The following is a 16,805-nucleotide window of genomic DNA, read 5'->3' on the forward strand; positions in this document are numbered from 1 at the left end:
ATCCCCTTTCCCAGCCCGGCCTCAGCCGCGCTCTTTCATGGTCTTAGGGCGGCTTTTTTGCCCACTTCCCTTCGCCGGTCCTGGTAGCCTCTCGCGCCCTGGAGGCGGCCGGACGAAGAGGCGGCCGCAGCCCCTCCTGCTTTCCTCCAGCGGGCGGTGCCCAGACGCGCGGGGCTCGCCGGTCGGTCGCGCTGTTGGTGACGCAGCAGCGCGGCTCAATGACGTAAGGGCGGGCCCTGTGTGGTTGGTTGGGCCGGAGGGGGGGAGGGGGTGCAGCGGCTGGGCCGCGAGCGAGCGGGAGGGCGCGCAGGCGAGCGAGCGACGCGAGGCCGGCCGACGCCAGAGCAGCGCGAGCAGAAGGGTGCGCGCGCGGGAGCGCACAAGGAACGTGAGAGGCATCGCGCGTGCCGGCGCCTGCGCGCGCGCAAACGAGCACGCGTGAGCGCGCGCGCGCGTGGGGTCGGCGCGGCGGGGAGGGGCAGGCCGCGGAACCCCCGCGCCAGGCCGCGCAGCTGGAGAGAGTGAACGAGCGGTACGAAGAGGCTGGTGCCGGAGCAGGCCGGGTACATCCCCGCAGAGACGGTGACAGCGCAGAGAGAAGAGAGCGGCCGGGCCGCAGCGGGGGAACGCGGCCACACGAGGCGGCCGGCGGCGGGGGCCGGGCCCGGCGCGCGCGCGCGGCGGGGCCGGAGGAGCGGTGGGGGGCGAAGGAGGCGGCAGAGGGGCCGGATCCCATTATGGCCTCGGGAGGCGGCGGCGGCGGGGTCGGAGGCGGCGGCAAGATCCGGACCCGGCGGTACCACCTGGGTGCTGCGAAGCCTCCTTATACGAGGAACACGCAGGTGAGGCGAGACGGAGGGAGGCTGTGGGTCACCCTGGGCAGGAGAGGCCCCCTTGCCTCATGTCGCCTCTCCCCCCGTGCCCCTTCAGAGGCGGTCCTTTCCCCTTTCTCTCTCTCCCCCCCCCCGCCCCCACCACCCCACGTGCGAGGCTTTGGGCCGGAGTTTCCCGGTGGGGCGGCCCGGTGAGGGGGGGCGGGGACCGGGAAGGGTTTCCCGCCGGGGCCGCGGGGATTGTGGGATTTCCGGGCGCTCGTCCCGCTCCCGCCTGGCTCCCGCTCCCGCCCCGCCGGCAGCCCCGGCCCGCAGTGTGATTCTCGCCTCCCTTTTGTTTCCTACCCGGCCGATGGAGATGCCGGGGAGCAAAGGCGGGAGGAGGCAGCTGGAAAGGAGTAGGTGCTCCATTCCCCGCCGTGCACCCGCGGCACCGCAGCTGGGGTGGGCTGGCACTTATCCGCAGGGTAGTCGTTTTGTCTTCAGGCTGACCACTTCCTTAGGGGCCAGCACTAGAAAGAATAAGCTGTGCGTGCTCTCTGCGGACATCCATCTCAGAATGAACCTCTCTAGTTAAATCGATACTTCGTGTAGTTACTCTTCAGCTTTAAGTGCATCGCTTCTAATGTTTGCCTTTCTTGACAAGTTTCACACTGCAGATGAGTTTGTAAGGCTGCTGTGTAATTGGGCATCGTCGATTGTTCTTTTGTAGGATGCTGCGTGCAGAACCCTGAGGTCTGCATCTGGTAGTTTCTTCAGTCTCTTGTCTGTAACTAAATATGCTGATACAGTGTTCGTGAAATGCAACTCATAAGGCATTTGTTCTCCTTTGTGTTGTAGGACAGAGTAGATGGATAACAAAAAACAGTTTGTCAATTGCAACACAAAAATCCCCTGCCATTTATAGTGGTTTGATGAGGGGAGAAGTAGAGATCCTTCCCAGTAGCTGTTTGCCAAGAGATTTCAAGATGCCCAGAGACAGTGCTCTGGAAATGCCTTCCACATGTACATATTAACCTAAAGTTGACTGTTCAGCCAAAACCTTTACACTATTAAGTTGTTAACATAAACTAAGGTATTGGGTATTGCAAGTACAGTTGAAGGAGCAACCACACGAGTTGTTGTGCAATTAATTTTTATTATTTGGGAAGTATACTTAGTTTTTTACATAGACCAGCAGTGCTGTCCTTGTAAAGCTAGTGTGGTGATGCTCTATACAAAGGATCCCTGCACTTAGCAGGGCAAGTGTTGGAAGCTCTTACATGAATGAGAGCATAATGTTGATATTGCTTTATCTTGCATGTGTTGATACTGTGTAGATTACTGATAAACCTTATGTGTGGATTTAAAGTCATCAGTGTAGATGGTTCTGTGACTCCTCTGCTGTCTGTTATCTCTGCATTTTCTAGTAGGTTTATTTAAACAATGTGCCAAAATGAACACGTGCTTGGGGATATCTGTGGGATACCCAGAGAATGGGTGCTGCAAATTGAGAACATAGGTCAAATCAACAATAATATATTGGGGAAAAAACATGCAATGGGTAAAATGAAGAGGCAAACTGACAGATGTCAGATGTGCATTTGCTATAATGCATAGGTTTTAACCCTGTGCTGCTCGTTAACTTGCATAACAAGGTGAGCTCTGAGCAGATAGCTAACTTAAATTGGAATTAAGTGGCAAGTTCTCCAATATAATACCTGCTCTGCAGAAGTATTTGGTGTTGCTGTGTTGTCTTTCAGTAATGAGTTTGGGAAGACACCAAAGTGCTCAATTTAATCATGGTATGAGGTTACACCTCTTGATTGTGACCTCTTGCTCACATTAAGTATTATCAATGAGGAGGTTTGTAAAAATACTTTAATAGAGCTATTCTAGGTCCTTGTGGTTAAAACTGCAGTCTTGAAAAACCTCAGTCTCTTGCCACCAAGCTCTGAAAGTGCTTGAGCACTGTATGTAGTATACCTAACAGCTTTAAAGTTCTTGGGTTATCTGCTTCTTTTTCTACCTGTACAAGAGATGATTTGACTGATGCCTGGCTCATGTTTGCTTTCTGGATGTTGTTATTTTGACATAGTCTCCCAAGGAGTTCAATCAGGTGAGAATTCTCCCATCAGGACCAACATGTGCTGCAGAGTCATAAAGTACAGTGACAGCTTTAGAAGACAGTTGGAAGAGGAGGTGCTGATGCTTCTTAACAACTATTAGCTAAAGCATTTGCTCAGAATGTGATAGACCCACACTTCAAATTGTTGGTTTTTTTTTTTGTCTGGATGGATCAACCTACATCTTCCACTTTCTGCCAAGCTGTATGTTGCCTTCAGTTCTCCTGGCTGAAGCTGTGTTACTATCCAGAAGAAGAATGTATGATCCACTGAGCCAGAAGGAGGATGTCTAAGAAGATGTTGTCTTCCACAACTGGAAACATGGAGGCTCTGATCCTTGATTTTTCCCCAAGTGCTTGTTCATTAAACTTCAGAGCCATCTCCTTTATGTTTGTGTGTCTGTTCTTTTAAAATCTAGAGCCTTTTCTTAAACCAGCTTCAAATAGGAAAGATGAACCGACAGTCTGGAAGAGAAGACTGACTTGCAGTGTGTGTATTTTCCTGCAAGATGTGAGATAACATTTACAAATTCCCCCATTAGTGGAGGAACTAAACTGTTTTTCTTTCTGCGATACTATCCTACCCACCACAAAAAGTACTGTCTCAGTATCTGTATTATTAAACCACCAAACGAGAAGTAGCAACACTGTGAAGTAAAGAGGGTATAGACTCACCCACTGTGAAGGTGTGTGTGGTCATAATGACATCTCGGAATGAAAAGAACTTTTTTGTGTGTCTCTGTTGAGCATTCTGTGAGTAGAATTGAGGCCCTTCTTATTGACTGGGCTTTCCTAATTGCTAAATGTTAATGACTTCACATTGACTGTAGATTACACCTTACTTAGCATGCTACCTATTTATTTAGCCATCTCATGCTGAAATATCCAGCCTCCTTCTGTACCTAGTAAGGAGTTCAGGCACTTGGATTAAAATGTTAAAATTACAGCTTTGAGAGCTGAGTACATGGAAGTGAGGGAGCTGCTGTGTCCAACATCTGGGTTTCATCTTCCAGATGTGGCCCCAGTGCTTCTAAATGCTGGTTTGTCCTAGTTGGTTAGGTAGACAAGTGATGACTGGAATGATGAGGGTTAATGGGAGGAGTGTTTACATTGTTGCCTTATTAAACAGCTTCTGTGTTGGATAATAGGTTGGACGTGATGATCTTGAAGGTCTCTTCCAACCTGGTCTGGTCTATTCTAGTCTATATTCTCTGTTCTGTTCTCTATGTTCTGTTCTCTGTTCTGTTCTCTGTTCTGTTCTCTGTTCTGTTCTCTGTTCTGTTCTCTGTTCTGTTCTCTGTTCTGTTCTCTGTTCTGTTCTCTGTTCTGTTCTCTGTTCTGTTCTCTGTTCTGTTCTCTGTTCTGTTCTCTGTTCTGTTCTCTGTTCTGTTCTCTGTTCTGTTCTCTGTTCTGTTCTCTGTTCTGTTCTCTGTTCTGTTCTCTGTTCTGTTCTCTGTTCTGTTCTCTGTTCTGTTCTCTGTTCTGTTCTCTGTTCTGTTCTCTGTTCTGTTCTATCTTGTATGCTCCTACAGTTAGTTTTATGTTTTGTGCTTTCATGTATGTGCTGGTTTAGCCTGGAATAGTGACATTCTCATCCAGGTAACATACAGATTTCAAGAATTTCCAGAGGTGACTTACAGGAGAACAGACTGAAATACCCTTTTTGGTTATTTTATATTTGGTAATGAACCATTTAAATAGAAGTGTCAAAGAACTTCAAATCTCCCAGACTTTTAAACTCGCATGAGGAGATTTAAGCATGAGAAAAAACCAATTATCTGCAAAATCTTTATAACCTTCTCATAAACCTTTGTGTTTGTTAAGATTCAGTTTAGAGCTGTTTGATACCAGAGATAATAGAAGTTGTGGAGACTCCAAACCTGGAAGTGCTCAAGACCAGGTTGGGTGGGTCCTTGAGCACCCTAGTAGAAGGTACCCCTGCCCATGGCAGGGGTTTGGAACTACATGATCTTTAAGGTCCCTTGAAACCATTCTATGATTCTATGATACTTGTAGGTTGAAACCTCTGCTGGGGAGCAATATGGTTTTGTTTTCTCTTACTTGTGTACGTGCCAGTGCATATTTATAACATAGATGTGCTACGCTGATACATAAGAGAATGGTTGTCCAAAGATGTTTTCCTTGATGAAATCAGCAAACATATCTGCATGTTTGTAGTTAGTCTTGTGCTGAGGTAGTTAGGACATTACCTAGGGGGACCAGGAGGCCACTGAAAGGCACGTTTGCTGTCTCTGGTCGTGAAAGCCCCTCTGCATTGGAGGATTTCAGAAGGTCACTTGCGACATCATGTAAGGTTCTTCTCAGATGGAGTGGCTACAGGATTGGGAACTTAAACTACATGCAGCAGTTGCTAAATCATTACTTTGTCACCTGCTGATGATTTAAAAAGTGTTGTTTGATGTGTGCATGAGATTTTCTTGGGGGACAGCAACAGTGGAAGAAACCTGATGGTTTGTAAGATTCATTTTGGGAGGAAGTTTTAAGACATGTGCTAAAACGTTCCCACAGTGTCATACTGAGGAATATAAACCAGGTAATGTTTCATAAACCAGAAGCAGGAAAATAATCATTAAGAAAATCCTTGTTAATGCCCATAGGGATCACACAAGTATTTATTTGTATATGTCCCTCTGCTTGTTTTCATTTAGTAGTAGCTACATTCAGTGGGTTTGAAGAAATGTTTAATATGTATGTAAGGATTTGTTTTAAAAAAACAGGCTGGCAGTTAACACCAGAGGTTTTGTCTCTGTCCTAGCAGTGTTACCAAAATGTTGAAATGTGATGCTTGGCTTTCTACTGTTACTGTAAACAAAAATATGTCCCAGTTGGGAAGAACTTTTGAAACTGAGGTGCTGTCAGTTTTCTCTTATTTTGGCTAGCAGTACTGTCAGTGTTGTAACAAATTGTAGACGATGATTGCTGTAACATTTTATTAATATTTTGGGGTTTAGCTTTCAAAGTGTTGTCATGACAGCCTTGGAGTCTGTGAAGTACTGAAGAAAAACAATATTGGTGAGCAGTATCTTTGGAGAAGAAAGGAGATTAAGTAATTGACTGTGTTAGCTAGGACACTGCAAATTACTTTTGGTTGCTGGCAGCACATCACTTCCTCTGAGTTATTTATTCCTTCAGTCAGTAATTAGAACCGGTTCTTGCTCCTCTGCCATGGAGGAACTGAGCTGCTGCTGATTCTAAGGACTGTGAGAGGACAGAGTTCAGAATGTCTTTCGTGTGCCTGAAGTAGTTTGAGCAGTGCTGTTTCAGATGGGTGTAGACGCAGGCTAGCATCGCATAACAAATCTGTAACGTGGTGGGGTGGCTCAGTGGACATGGGGCACACAGTAGATGTTCTTTACCTGGACTTTAGCAAGGCCCTCAGCATGGTCTCCCATGTGATCCCTTTAGTCCATTTGATGAAATATGGACTTGTCAGGTGGACTGTAAAGTGGTTGGAAAATTAGTGGGACCATTGGCCTCAAAGGGTTGTGCTCAGAGGTACCAAGTTCCAGTGGCAGATGATTCCTCTTAGAGCTTCTCAGGGGTTGATATTGGGGCTGACACTGTTACCTGTCTTCATAAATGTGGAATGAAGGAATGGTGTTCATCCTCAACAGATTTCCAGATGGAAACAAAAGTGGGGAAACATCGGCCACTTTATACACTGAAGGGCAGGGATGCCATTGAGGGATCTGGACAGAAGTGGGCTGCCAGGAGTCTCATTAAGTTTGATAAAGGCAAATGCTAAGTCCTTCATCTGAGACAAAACAACCTCACCTACATGCTGGAGGGCAAGTTGAACCTGAGTCAGCAGCATGCCCTTGAGGTGAAGAAAGCCAACTACATACTGGACAGTACTAGTAAGAATGTTGAAAGGATGTTGAGGGAGATGATTTCTCTACCCTGTTCAGCATTCCCAGGACTGCATCTGGAGTATTGTCCAGTTTTGGCCTCTCAGTACAAAAAAAAAATAAAAGCTGCTGGCATCTTTTGAATGAGTTTAGTCAAGGAACACCAAAATGTTTAGGCACCTAGGGCAGCTGGCTGCTTAGGAACAGCAAATGCCAACTGAGAACATAGAGAAGATAGAGCAAGGCTCTTCTAGGAGGGTTCATAGGAATAGAAAAAGAGACAATGGACTCACAACAAAAGTGGAAATTGCACTTTCATATTAGGAAAAATCTTTTAACTATGAGCGTAGCCAACATGTTGGAAGAACTGCCTAGAAAGAGGTGTTCAAGAGGGGATTGGACGTGGCACTTGGTGCCATGGTTTAGTCGTAAGGTCTGTGGTGACAGGCTGGGCTTGATTGTTGAGGTCTCTTCCAACCTTGGAGATTCTGTGTGTGATTCTGTGAAAGGTCTTCATCCCTGTAGAGGTTCAAAACCCAGTTGGACACAGCTGTGGGTGACCTGCTGTTCTTGGCTCCTGCCTGAGCAAGAGGTTGGAGTAGGTGACCTGGGGTGCCATACAGCCTCTGTGTATGAGAAGTTTTATCAGTGCTGTTGTTTGACCACAGAGCATGCACAGAGATGTGTTTTGAGCATGGATCTCAGTGCTACTGCAGGTTGTTAATCATTTTGATCGTCCTTCATCTTGATTCTGTCTTCAGGGCCGTGTTGCTTTTTTGAGGGAAGAAATAATGTATGTCTTTATCTTGCTTGCATTTTAGCTAGAGGAAATTTGAAGGGTTGCCCTCAAGAAGAGAATAGCCAAGAGTCTTCTATTGGGCTGCTGTTTTCCACATCATTTCTGTTAAAAAAGGTCTTCTGCTTCTGTAGTGGTAGGTCACATGATGTGCTTTTAAAATTTTGAATAGCAAAACATGTTCTTTTGTAGTGTTTTTCTATTTTTAGTGTTTTAGGTAGTCTATCCAGTACATAGTGTGTAGCTATTGTACATCTACAATGTGTTGAATAGTGGTGATACAACATGAAAGAAGGGGGAGGAGATATTCCTCAGTATGCGTTTCTTGGTTTGTGCTATGAAGACTTGCAATGAAAACTTGCCTGTGCTTTCTGTCATATGTAGTGTAAGTTCAACTGGCTGAATGACAGAGCTCAGAGGATTGTGATCTGGTGGTGCAGAGTCTAGTCAGAGGCCTATAGCTAGCAGTGTTCCCTGGGGGTCACTAGTGGGTTTAGCCTTGTTTAATATATTGAACAATGACTTAGATGAAGCAACAGAGGTGACCCTCAGCAAGTTTGTTGATGGTACAAAACATGAGGAATACTTGACACTTCATCAGGCTGTGTTGCCATTCAGGGAGACCTTGGCAGGCTGGAGAGTTGGGTAGAGTGGAATGTAATGAAGTTCAATAAAGGCAAGTGTATTGTTCTGCCCCTGAGGAGGAATACCTCCCTGCACCAGTATGGGTTAGTGGTTGATATACTGGAAACCAGTTCTGTGTAGAAGGACCTGGGAGTCCTGATGGATAACAAGTTGGCCATGAGCCAGCAATGTGCACTTGTGGCCAAGAAGGTGAAGGGTATTCTGGGGTGCATAAAGATGAGTGTGACTAGCAGGTCAAGGGAGGTTCTCCCCCTGCTCTGTACTCAGCCATAGTGAGGGTGTGTCTGGAGTATTGTGTCTGCTTCCGGGCTCCCCAGTTCAAGAAAGTCAGGGAACTTTTGGAGAGAGTCCAGTGGAGGGTTACAAAGATCATGAGGGAACTAGATCGCCTCTCTTAAGAGGCGAGGCTGAGAAACCTGTGACTGTTTATCCTGGAGAAGACAGAGGGGATCTTGTCAATGCCTATCAATATATAGAGGATGGGGGTCAAAAGGATGGGGTCAGACACTTTTCAGTAGTGCCCAGTGACAGGGCAAGTGGCAACATACAACAATTATAACTCAGGAGGTTCTATCTGAACAGGAAAAAAATTCTTCCTTGTGAGGGAGCTGGAGCCCTGGAGCAGGCTGTCCGGAGAGGTTTGTGAAGTCTCCTCTGGAGAGATTCAAAACTCACATGGACATGATTCTGGGCAGACTGCTCTGGGTGACCTGTTTTAGCTGGGAGTCTTGGACCAGATTATCTCAAGAGGTCCTAACCACCCTTATTCAGTGATTCTGTGAGCATTCTGTGATAGACCTCAATATTTTTCTAATTAAGGATTCTAACCATTAGGTAAAAACTTTATTACTTACTAGGGTATTAAATTACTTCCTTTTCAGTTTCATGAGCAACTGCCCTAATTTTGGACATACTTCTTATTTTTCCATATTCAGGTCTCTTGTGCTGGGTATCTTTCTTTCTTGCCACTACACTCTGTGTTGGTTTGTTTTCTTTTTCATTTATAATGCTGCTTAAAAGTCTTTGCTTGCTGTGTCCTAATACATAAACCCTGCACGTTTCATCTGCTTCTTAAAACTGTCTAACTGAATGTACAATTTAAATGCACCTTTTAAGAGAAGCAGATGAGCCACTTGAAGGTGGTGTTACTCACAGCTATTTGTCACCACCTTTGGTGGGAGATACCCCTAATCTTCTTGGTGGAATGGACCTTTTAAGTGCTCCCTGAACCTCTTTAAAACTGTGAAGACAAGTACAAACTGGCTTGTTTTGACTTTGCCTGAAGCGTGAGTAGTTTTGCAACTTGCTGATACAGTATTTGTCATTGTGGTGGACAAAATTACAGACTTAAAAGATCTTCTTTTAACAAAGAGAAGCAAATATGATTTTTTTTTGTGTTTTATTGCAGACTTTACTAGTACATTCTCCTTTATTTGACAATGTTAGATTTGTTTTCTTCCCCTTGTTGAGCATGTGGGGCAGCACTAAAGCTTTCATATTAGAGCAGTAGTGCTAATATTTCTGATGGGGGGGTTTCCTTCAAGTTACTGTAACTCATAATTACATGTTGTGTTTAATTAGTGCCTTTGTGTGTATTTTGGCTTGGTTGTGACCACCCTGTTTTTTAATGTAAGCATGAGCTCATCTCTACATTCACCTTTGTTGGGAGAAAATGTGTATGCTAGCACATAGACATCAACATGTGTCAAAGTCCTACAGCTACCGTTTTAGCACCCACATTGGCGTGGCAAATACCTGTGCCACTAGAACTTTTTCTTTATCCTTGCTGAGGCTGGCTATTATTGTCTCTGTAGTTCTGCTCTTGGAAGGAGCTCTGTGAGAGTTTATTGGATTGTTGCTGAATTTGCTTTTAGTTTTGATTGTATTTTGAATCAAATTAATTTTTGAAGCAGTTGCATTTCACAACTCCTTCCTCTGTTAGAGCTTAAGGTCTCGTGACCTCCCAAGATTGAAGTGAACCAAGTAAAGACTTACTGTTCATCTGATGTGGCTTTGAGACTGGATTACACATCTAGTGAGGCCCTGAAATATTTGCTTTAACAAAATAGTAAATTGCCAAGGAAAAACCATACCTGTGTGTGCAAGCTTGTAATACAAGTGCATTTGTAGTTTGTCATTTGAGCTAAGCAGCTATAAACAAGGCTTAAACTTATTCAAATGTAGCTGAATTAGGGAATTACTCTGGTGCAACTAGATACACGTTAAATTTAGCTATAACTTCACCTGTTATAATGTCAGCCCTTAGTATTCATTGTTAAACTTAGTTTACAGAGATATATACAGGTTTGTAGATGCTGTTACCTTCAATTGCTAAAAAATAATGTGCAATGGCAATTTTTTGGTAAGAGAGCAGTGTTGGGAGATATTAGTTATATGCTTGTGAAATGATCTTGGTTCTGTCAGTTGAGTTGGGGTGAAAAAATACAGCCAGAAATATGTTGTAGCCTTTAACGCTTGGAGATGACTGCCCTGCAGCAGAGGTGAGCCTGCCATGGCTTTACAGTTTGAGAATGTTTCCTTAAAATGTCAAAAATATAAGAGTAGCCACCCCTGGTGCAGCTAAAGTAGCTGTGCCTGAGGGTCAGTGTTTTAATTTCTCCATGGCACCAGTTCTTTTATTATCAAATCTGTCAGGCGGTGCATGCAGCAGGCTTAAATGTGTTCTGTTTAAAGTAATTGTGGGGTCTGCTGGCTTGGATGAATCAATCAGTTTAAGTTTTATATGCTAGAGAATGTCTGTGTATGATACTGAAAAAGTAGGAAGGCTTTAAATTATGCTAAAAATACCAGATTGTCACAGGTGGTAGCTAAAGCTGATTGTTTGCTTCATTTGAACATAGGTGTGCAAGATTGTGAGTACGATGACGTTCTGAATGTGCAACAGATTGACACACTACGTTTTGCAAACCCACCAGCATGTTGCATGGTCAGCTCAGTTTGTAGACTAGCATGGGTAGAAAAAATGTTTCAGCAGGAGAGTGAGAGTGCTTTGCTATCTTTTGCTAACACTGCATGTAGTTAAAAAAATGTAATTCCAGTCTTTTTGTTGGAAGATTGTGATTTCCTTTGGAGTGCCACTTCAGAGTGCTGTAGAAATGAACTTCTGGAGCAGTTAGTACTTAATTCTGTGAAATATGCTTCAAGTTGCCGTAAAACCTTGTTTGCACTAGAACATTTGCTGGACAATAGGGTGAATATCAGCAAGCTGTGGGACACCCTTGAACGGCATTTACCTATTGTTTCAGGAGCTGCTGCAGAGTTGGGCCTGCCCTTGCATGTGCTTTACATACATAATGCGTCCTCACTACTGTGTGCCATAGATTGGCCTGTGGTACTGTCTTTGTGAGTGCTGTTGGGTAAAATGGCCCTGAAAATGTTTAATTCTTTGCTGGGAGTCTAGCATATTAGAAGAGGTAGCACATTCATAGTAGGGGGAAGTGGTCAAATCAGTGCCCTGGGAGGTATTTAAAAGACATGCAGACATGGTGCTAAGGGATGTGTTTTACCATTGGCCCTGATAGTGTTAGGATAATGGTTGGACTCAGTGACCTTAAAGGTCTTTTCCAGCCTAAATGATTCTATGATACATTAAAAGCCTTTATATGCATAAGTTTAATTGCTGTAAATGCAGAAAAGGGGAAGAGTTTTCATTTCTGTGATCAGTTACATTTGGTGATGTCAAAACATTGTAATGAAATTAATTTTACTGTACAGAGAATAGCTATAAAAAGGAGACAATTTTATGCCTAAAAGTGTGTCTTTAGATCTTAAATATAAAATGTTTGTCATCATACTTAGCAAAATCTGGTAACTTGTCCTAATGGCTTTGTAAAGACCGTCTGGTGTTCTGGAAAGTATTTCTTGATCGTTCTAGTTTTGAAAACTTTAAACCTACTGTCCATACAGGTTTGTCAATTTGTTATCCTGGTGCCATGGGTTTTAACTACAGTTGTACTTTTTAAGTAAAAATAATCAGATTAGACTACGTGATTCCCTAATAGGAAAGAAAAATAGTCTGAGCAGTGTTTCAGGTAATGTAATTCTCCATACTGGGTATGAAATTTAGCTGCAGGCATACTGCATAAATGCTTCAGTCTCTCACTAAAAAAATGTTAAGTATACGTAAAGTAGTCCATTGTTAGATTAAGAAAGAACTCCTTTCAAACTGCTTGTAAAGGTGTAAGTAGAAGTAGTCTCCTCAAGCTTTCATGCTTTGATTTTGATGCTGATAGATTTCTGCCTTAAAATGTAACTCTGGGTGTATGCTTAGTAATTTATAGCACCCATCAAGCATAATGCAGTGCTTCCTGCAAGGAAGGAAGAGAAGGTGCCTTGCACTTCCTGCTCTCTTTGTAATATTGTCACTGTGTCAACTAAAGGCATGGACAAAACATGGAGTAAACCCATTCAGCATCACAAGAATTTAACTTAGCGGCTTAGACACTGATTTATTTACCAGAGCATATGCAGGCCTTTTGCCCTTATGTGGAAGTGCTAATGATGGATACAGATGTGCAGGCAGTGCCAAAGAGAAAAACGGCACCTGAATTTCTTTGGGATGTGTATTCCAAAGCTAACTAGACTAAGGAAAATAAGTCTCACTTCCAAGTAGTAAGAAGGAAATAGACTGGCATCTGGTATAATAATCCCTTCTTGATGATTTTTAGACATAAATCTGAAGTAGTCCACACGCCTTAAACAAAACTTGTTTTTCAAATGTTACATAGTCAATGCCATTCCTGCAACATGTTGTTTGTACTAAGTCATAAGTTTTATTGTCTTTTTTTCCTACATGAAATATCAAACGGCCTGTCCTACATCCAGATTGAAACCACTCCCTAAATAGCAAAAGCAGAGTTAGTCTAAGCCAGTTCAAGTCTGCTGCTGCAAGAGACAATCGTATCCTATCTCCATTTCTATTCCTCCTTTTGCATCAGCACTGTGCAGGCATGCAGTGAGCAGGACCAGTGACCTGACGCCCCTGAGGGGTAGTCCTCACTGTCACAGTCTGTAGATGAATTTTTGGCTGGGTTTGGTTGATAGAGTCCTGATGTAGTTTGTCACTTGTCTGGATTATGTGTGCTAGCAGCAGCACAAAGGAAGGGCGAGTTGGAGAAAGGGACAGTTCTCTCATGGCAGTACAGACACAGGCTGGTTAGAAGAAGGGAGAAATTTTGTTTCTTCTTCCACTTGTCCTGGCTGCATGATCTTGCTCTCTCTCCTGGGCCAGTTCTGGTGCACCGAGCCAGTTGAACTCATTAGTCCAGCAATGTGCTTTTTTTGCCAGATACTGAATTCAGCTAGTAAGGAACATAGCCTGCTATGAGCCAGAATTGGCATGAGGTAACCATGGGGGATGGAGAGAGCATGAAAATTCATTTTTGTTGGAAGTGGTTAGATTGACCTGCTCTGTCTTAGTGAACTTCCTCATTATGTGCAGGCTTTCTGTTTGAGGACTTATTAATTCATGTGTTTTAATAACTTGAACTTTGAAATGGGAAGCAAAGAAATCTCTCAGAGGCCTGGAGGTAAAAAGCTTGATGCTTTTCAGAGGGAAGTAGAAATTGGCTCTGGTTGTGTATTTTGCATATTATCAGACAAATTTGTATTAGAGGATGACCTTTATATAATCTGTATATCATTTTTTTAAAGTATGTCCTGTGTTCTGTAGTAAGATTTACTTAGACTTCTCAGACAGAAATAAACTTAATTACAAAGATGGATGTTTTCCAGAAATGTATCATTGCTCAGTACTTCTGCTAGCACTTCTACCTCCTGTGCTATGTGAAAGACCCTTACAAGCTGGGATAACTGTCCTATTCCATAAAGATTTTTGGCCATGAAATATCCAGCTTTTAAGTTTGGAAATCGAACTGTGACTGTAACCTTTTGCTTATGAGTTGCATCTCAGAGCCCTATGCCTCGAGTAACTGTAACTGTAGTGACTGTTGCTGTGGTGTTTATAAAGGGCTGCAGACACTTAGGATAATACAGGGAATTTGAATAACTGAGGTAAATGTCTATTCTGAAGATAACTGGATCTTTTCAGTGAAATTTTTGTTGGTTGTTTTTTTTCCTGCTTTCCTGATGGTGTTTTAGGATGAGACTAGAGTAGGAGTGCATTTAAGATGTGCAGATCACTGTTGATACTGACAGCAGCTCTCAAACTGCTGAAATCAGTCAATTAAGGACTAAAACACCTTCACTTTACTATAGCTGCTACCCATAGTTGAGACTGCTCTATGGCATATTCTGTCCTTTCATGACATTAAGTTTGGTGCCTCTGTGGCCTGTAGAAAGGAGGAGCTGCAAATATCAAAGCTTCATGCCAGCACTGCTCCCTCAAGTCCCAGCCTGGCATTGGGAAGCAGAAAAGTTGTGCAGTAGCATGTTTGGTGTAGCTGTAGTAAATGAAGGTGTTCAGGAAGGGACTGGTTCATAATTGTGGCACAGGGAGAATGGGAGCTGAGCAGCCCACTCAGATTTTGCTGAAGGAATAGGTGTGTTAGGGTTGTCTTTTGCTGTCTCTTTTGTACTTCACCTCTGAAGATCTGTTTGCATCAGTGAGATGTGTCCAGTTCTGGGTCCTTCAGTTTAAGAAGGACATCGAAACACTTGAACGTGTCCAGAGAAGGGCAGTGAGGCTGGTGAGAGGCCTTGAGCACAAGCCCTATGAGGAGAGGCTGAGGGAGCTGGGGTTGTTTAGCCTGGAGAAGAGGGGGCTCAGGGGAGACCTTCTTGCTCTCTACAACTACCTGAAGGGTGGTTGTAGCCAGGAGGGGGTTGGTCTCTTCTCCCAGACAACCATCACCAGAACAAGAGGACACAGTCTCAAGCTGTGCAGGGGGAACTTTAGGCTTGAGGTGAGGAGAAAGTTCTTCACAGAGAGAGTTGTTCACTATTGGAATAAGCTGCCCAGGGAGGTGGTGGAGTCACCATCCCTGGAGGTGTTCAGGAGGGGATTGGATGTGGCACTTGGTGCCATGGTCTAGTCATGAGGTCTGTGGTGACAAGCTGGACTCGACGATCTTTGATGTCTCTTCCAACCTTGGTGATTCTGTGATACGTGTGCTATCCTTGTCAGGCTTCTAGAAGCATTAATTTTTGTCTGTGTAGGAAGATGGTAGCACAAGGGAACCTGGGATGGATAAAGTACAGAGCTTGTAGTACAGAAGCGGTAAAATGAGAGTGTTCTGCTGCTGACAGTGAGATGGAAAGTGTTCAAACACGTGCTGAAGTTGAAGAATAAAAAAACCTAGAAGTTGGGTAGGATTAAAATGCTGGCTTTAAACAACATAAGGTGTGACACTGATGAAATGTCCTGGCAAGAGCATGCATGTTTAAAAGTGTGGTTGGTCAGTGGAACCTTAACTGCCTGACTTAGACAGGACTTCAGCCATGGTGCTTTATTGTCTTAGAGCGGTGATGAGCAGGTAGGAGATGCCATAAAGAAATGTTATTTTTCTTGATTGTTTTATTAATGATTTGTTCATAATGCCAGTGGCACTTTAGGCTAAGTGCCTCCTGCTGCTGCCACACAAGATAGATCTCTGGTGTCCTGAGTGTCCAGCCCAGTGGGTGGACACAGGAAATAGCGTATTCCATACCCATAATGTCCTACTCCCTATAAATTTATCAGCAAAGTCTCTCACTTCCTCTTTCTTCTCTCCCCACTCCTGTGAGAGACGCTTCCCTATCTGGTAATGGTGGGGGAGTGTTTCAAGGCCTTCTAGGCCTGGCTAGGCCTAATGCCGGGATGAGAAAAGGGAGGGGGAGGGGACAGTCAGACCTGGCCAGCCTGAGACTAGTCTAGTGGTGCAGGGTGGGGGTGGGGGGGCGAAAGAGCGAGCCCTGGGGGTTTTGCGTGTACCCTCAGGTAGGGAGAAAGGGAAATGCTGGGAGGCTTCTGGGTATGCTGTAAGGGACTCTGTATGCTTTGGGTTTGTCACTATGCCTGTAGCTTCTGTAAAACACTTTACTGCTTTTCCATTTAAATTTTCCATCACTTCTGCAATCCATTTGTCTGAGTCTCATTTTTCTGCCCCAGCGGGAGGCAAGAGAGGATCTGCCTGGCCTCAGACTGGGACAGTATTTTTTTCACAACATGTTTAATCAGTATTTTCATCTCATGGACTGCAAATGGAGATGCACTTCCCTGTATGTTGGTTTTCCTTTCTTTGTCACTAAGCAAGCAGAATTCCGCAACATAAAACTTTGCTTCTTGTCTTCCACTGTGCTATGCCAGGCAGCACATGCCAGTAGTACTTGCTACAGTACAGCTGTGCTGGGCAAGTTCCAGCTCCTGAATTGGTTTGGGAAGTTACCATATGTTAACCCAGCTTAGTGCTAAAGCACTGATGATACAGAGAGTGCAGGCAAGGCTGCCATATGCAAGAAAGACTCAAACCAATGTCCTTTTAGATATGGATGGTAAAATGTCACCTTGGTTAATTATTAGTCTAGTTAGATTCTCCAGTTACTCATTTGGATTACTAATGATTGGGTGTTTACTCTTTTGGATGCCTACAACTTCTTCC

General features: G+C 44.1%; 1 protein-coding gene across 3 annotated transcripts in view; it reads left to right on the plus strand.

The window, feature by feature from the left end:
- Window positions 1–263: 263 nt before the first annotated feature.
- The window catches only part of NUP153 (nucleoporin 153), a 49,593-nt gene continuing 33,051 nt past the window's right edge, over window positions 264–16,805 (plus strand). For all 3 annotated transcript variants that reach the window (XM_068160806.1, XM_068160809.1, XM_068160808.1), the window contains exon 1: window positions 264–842. In XM_068160806.1, coding sequence (XP_068016907.1) covers window positions 738–842 — 105 coding nt within the window. In that variant the 5' untranslated portion in view covers window positions 264–737. The remainder of the gene's footprint in view (window positions 843–16,805) is intronic.

Source organism: Melanerpes formicivorus, unplaced genomic scaffold (genome assembly GCF_026170545.1).
Source record: "Melanerpes formicivorus ecotype bairdi unplaced genomic scaffold, bMelFor1.0.p_v2 SCAF_53, whole genome shotgun sequence".
NCBI classification, from domain to species: domain Eukaryota; kingdom Metazoa; phylum Chordata; class Aves; order Piciformes; family Picidae; genus Melanerpes; species Melanerpes formicivorus.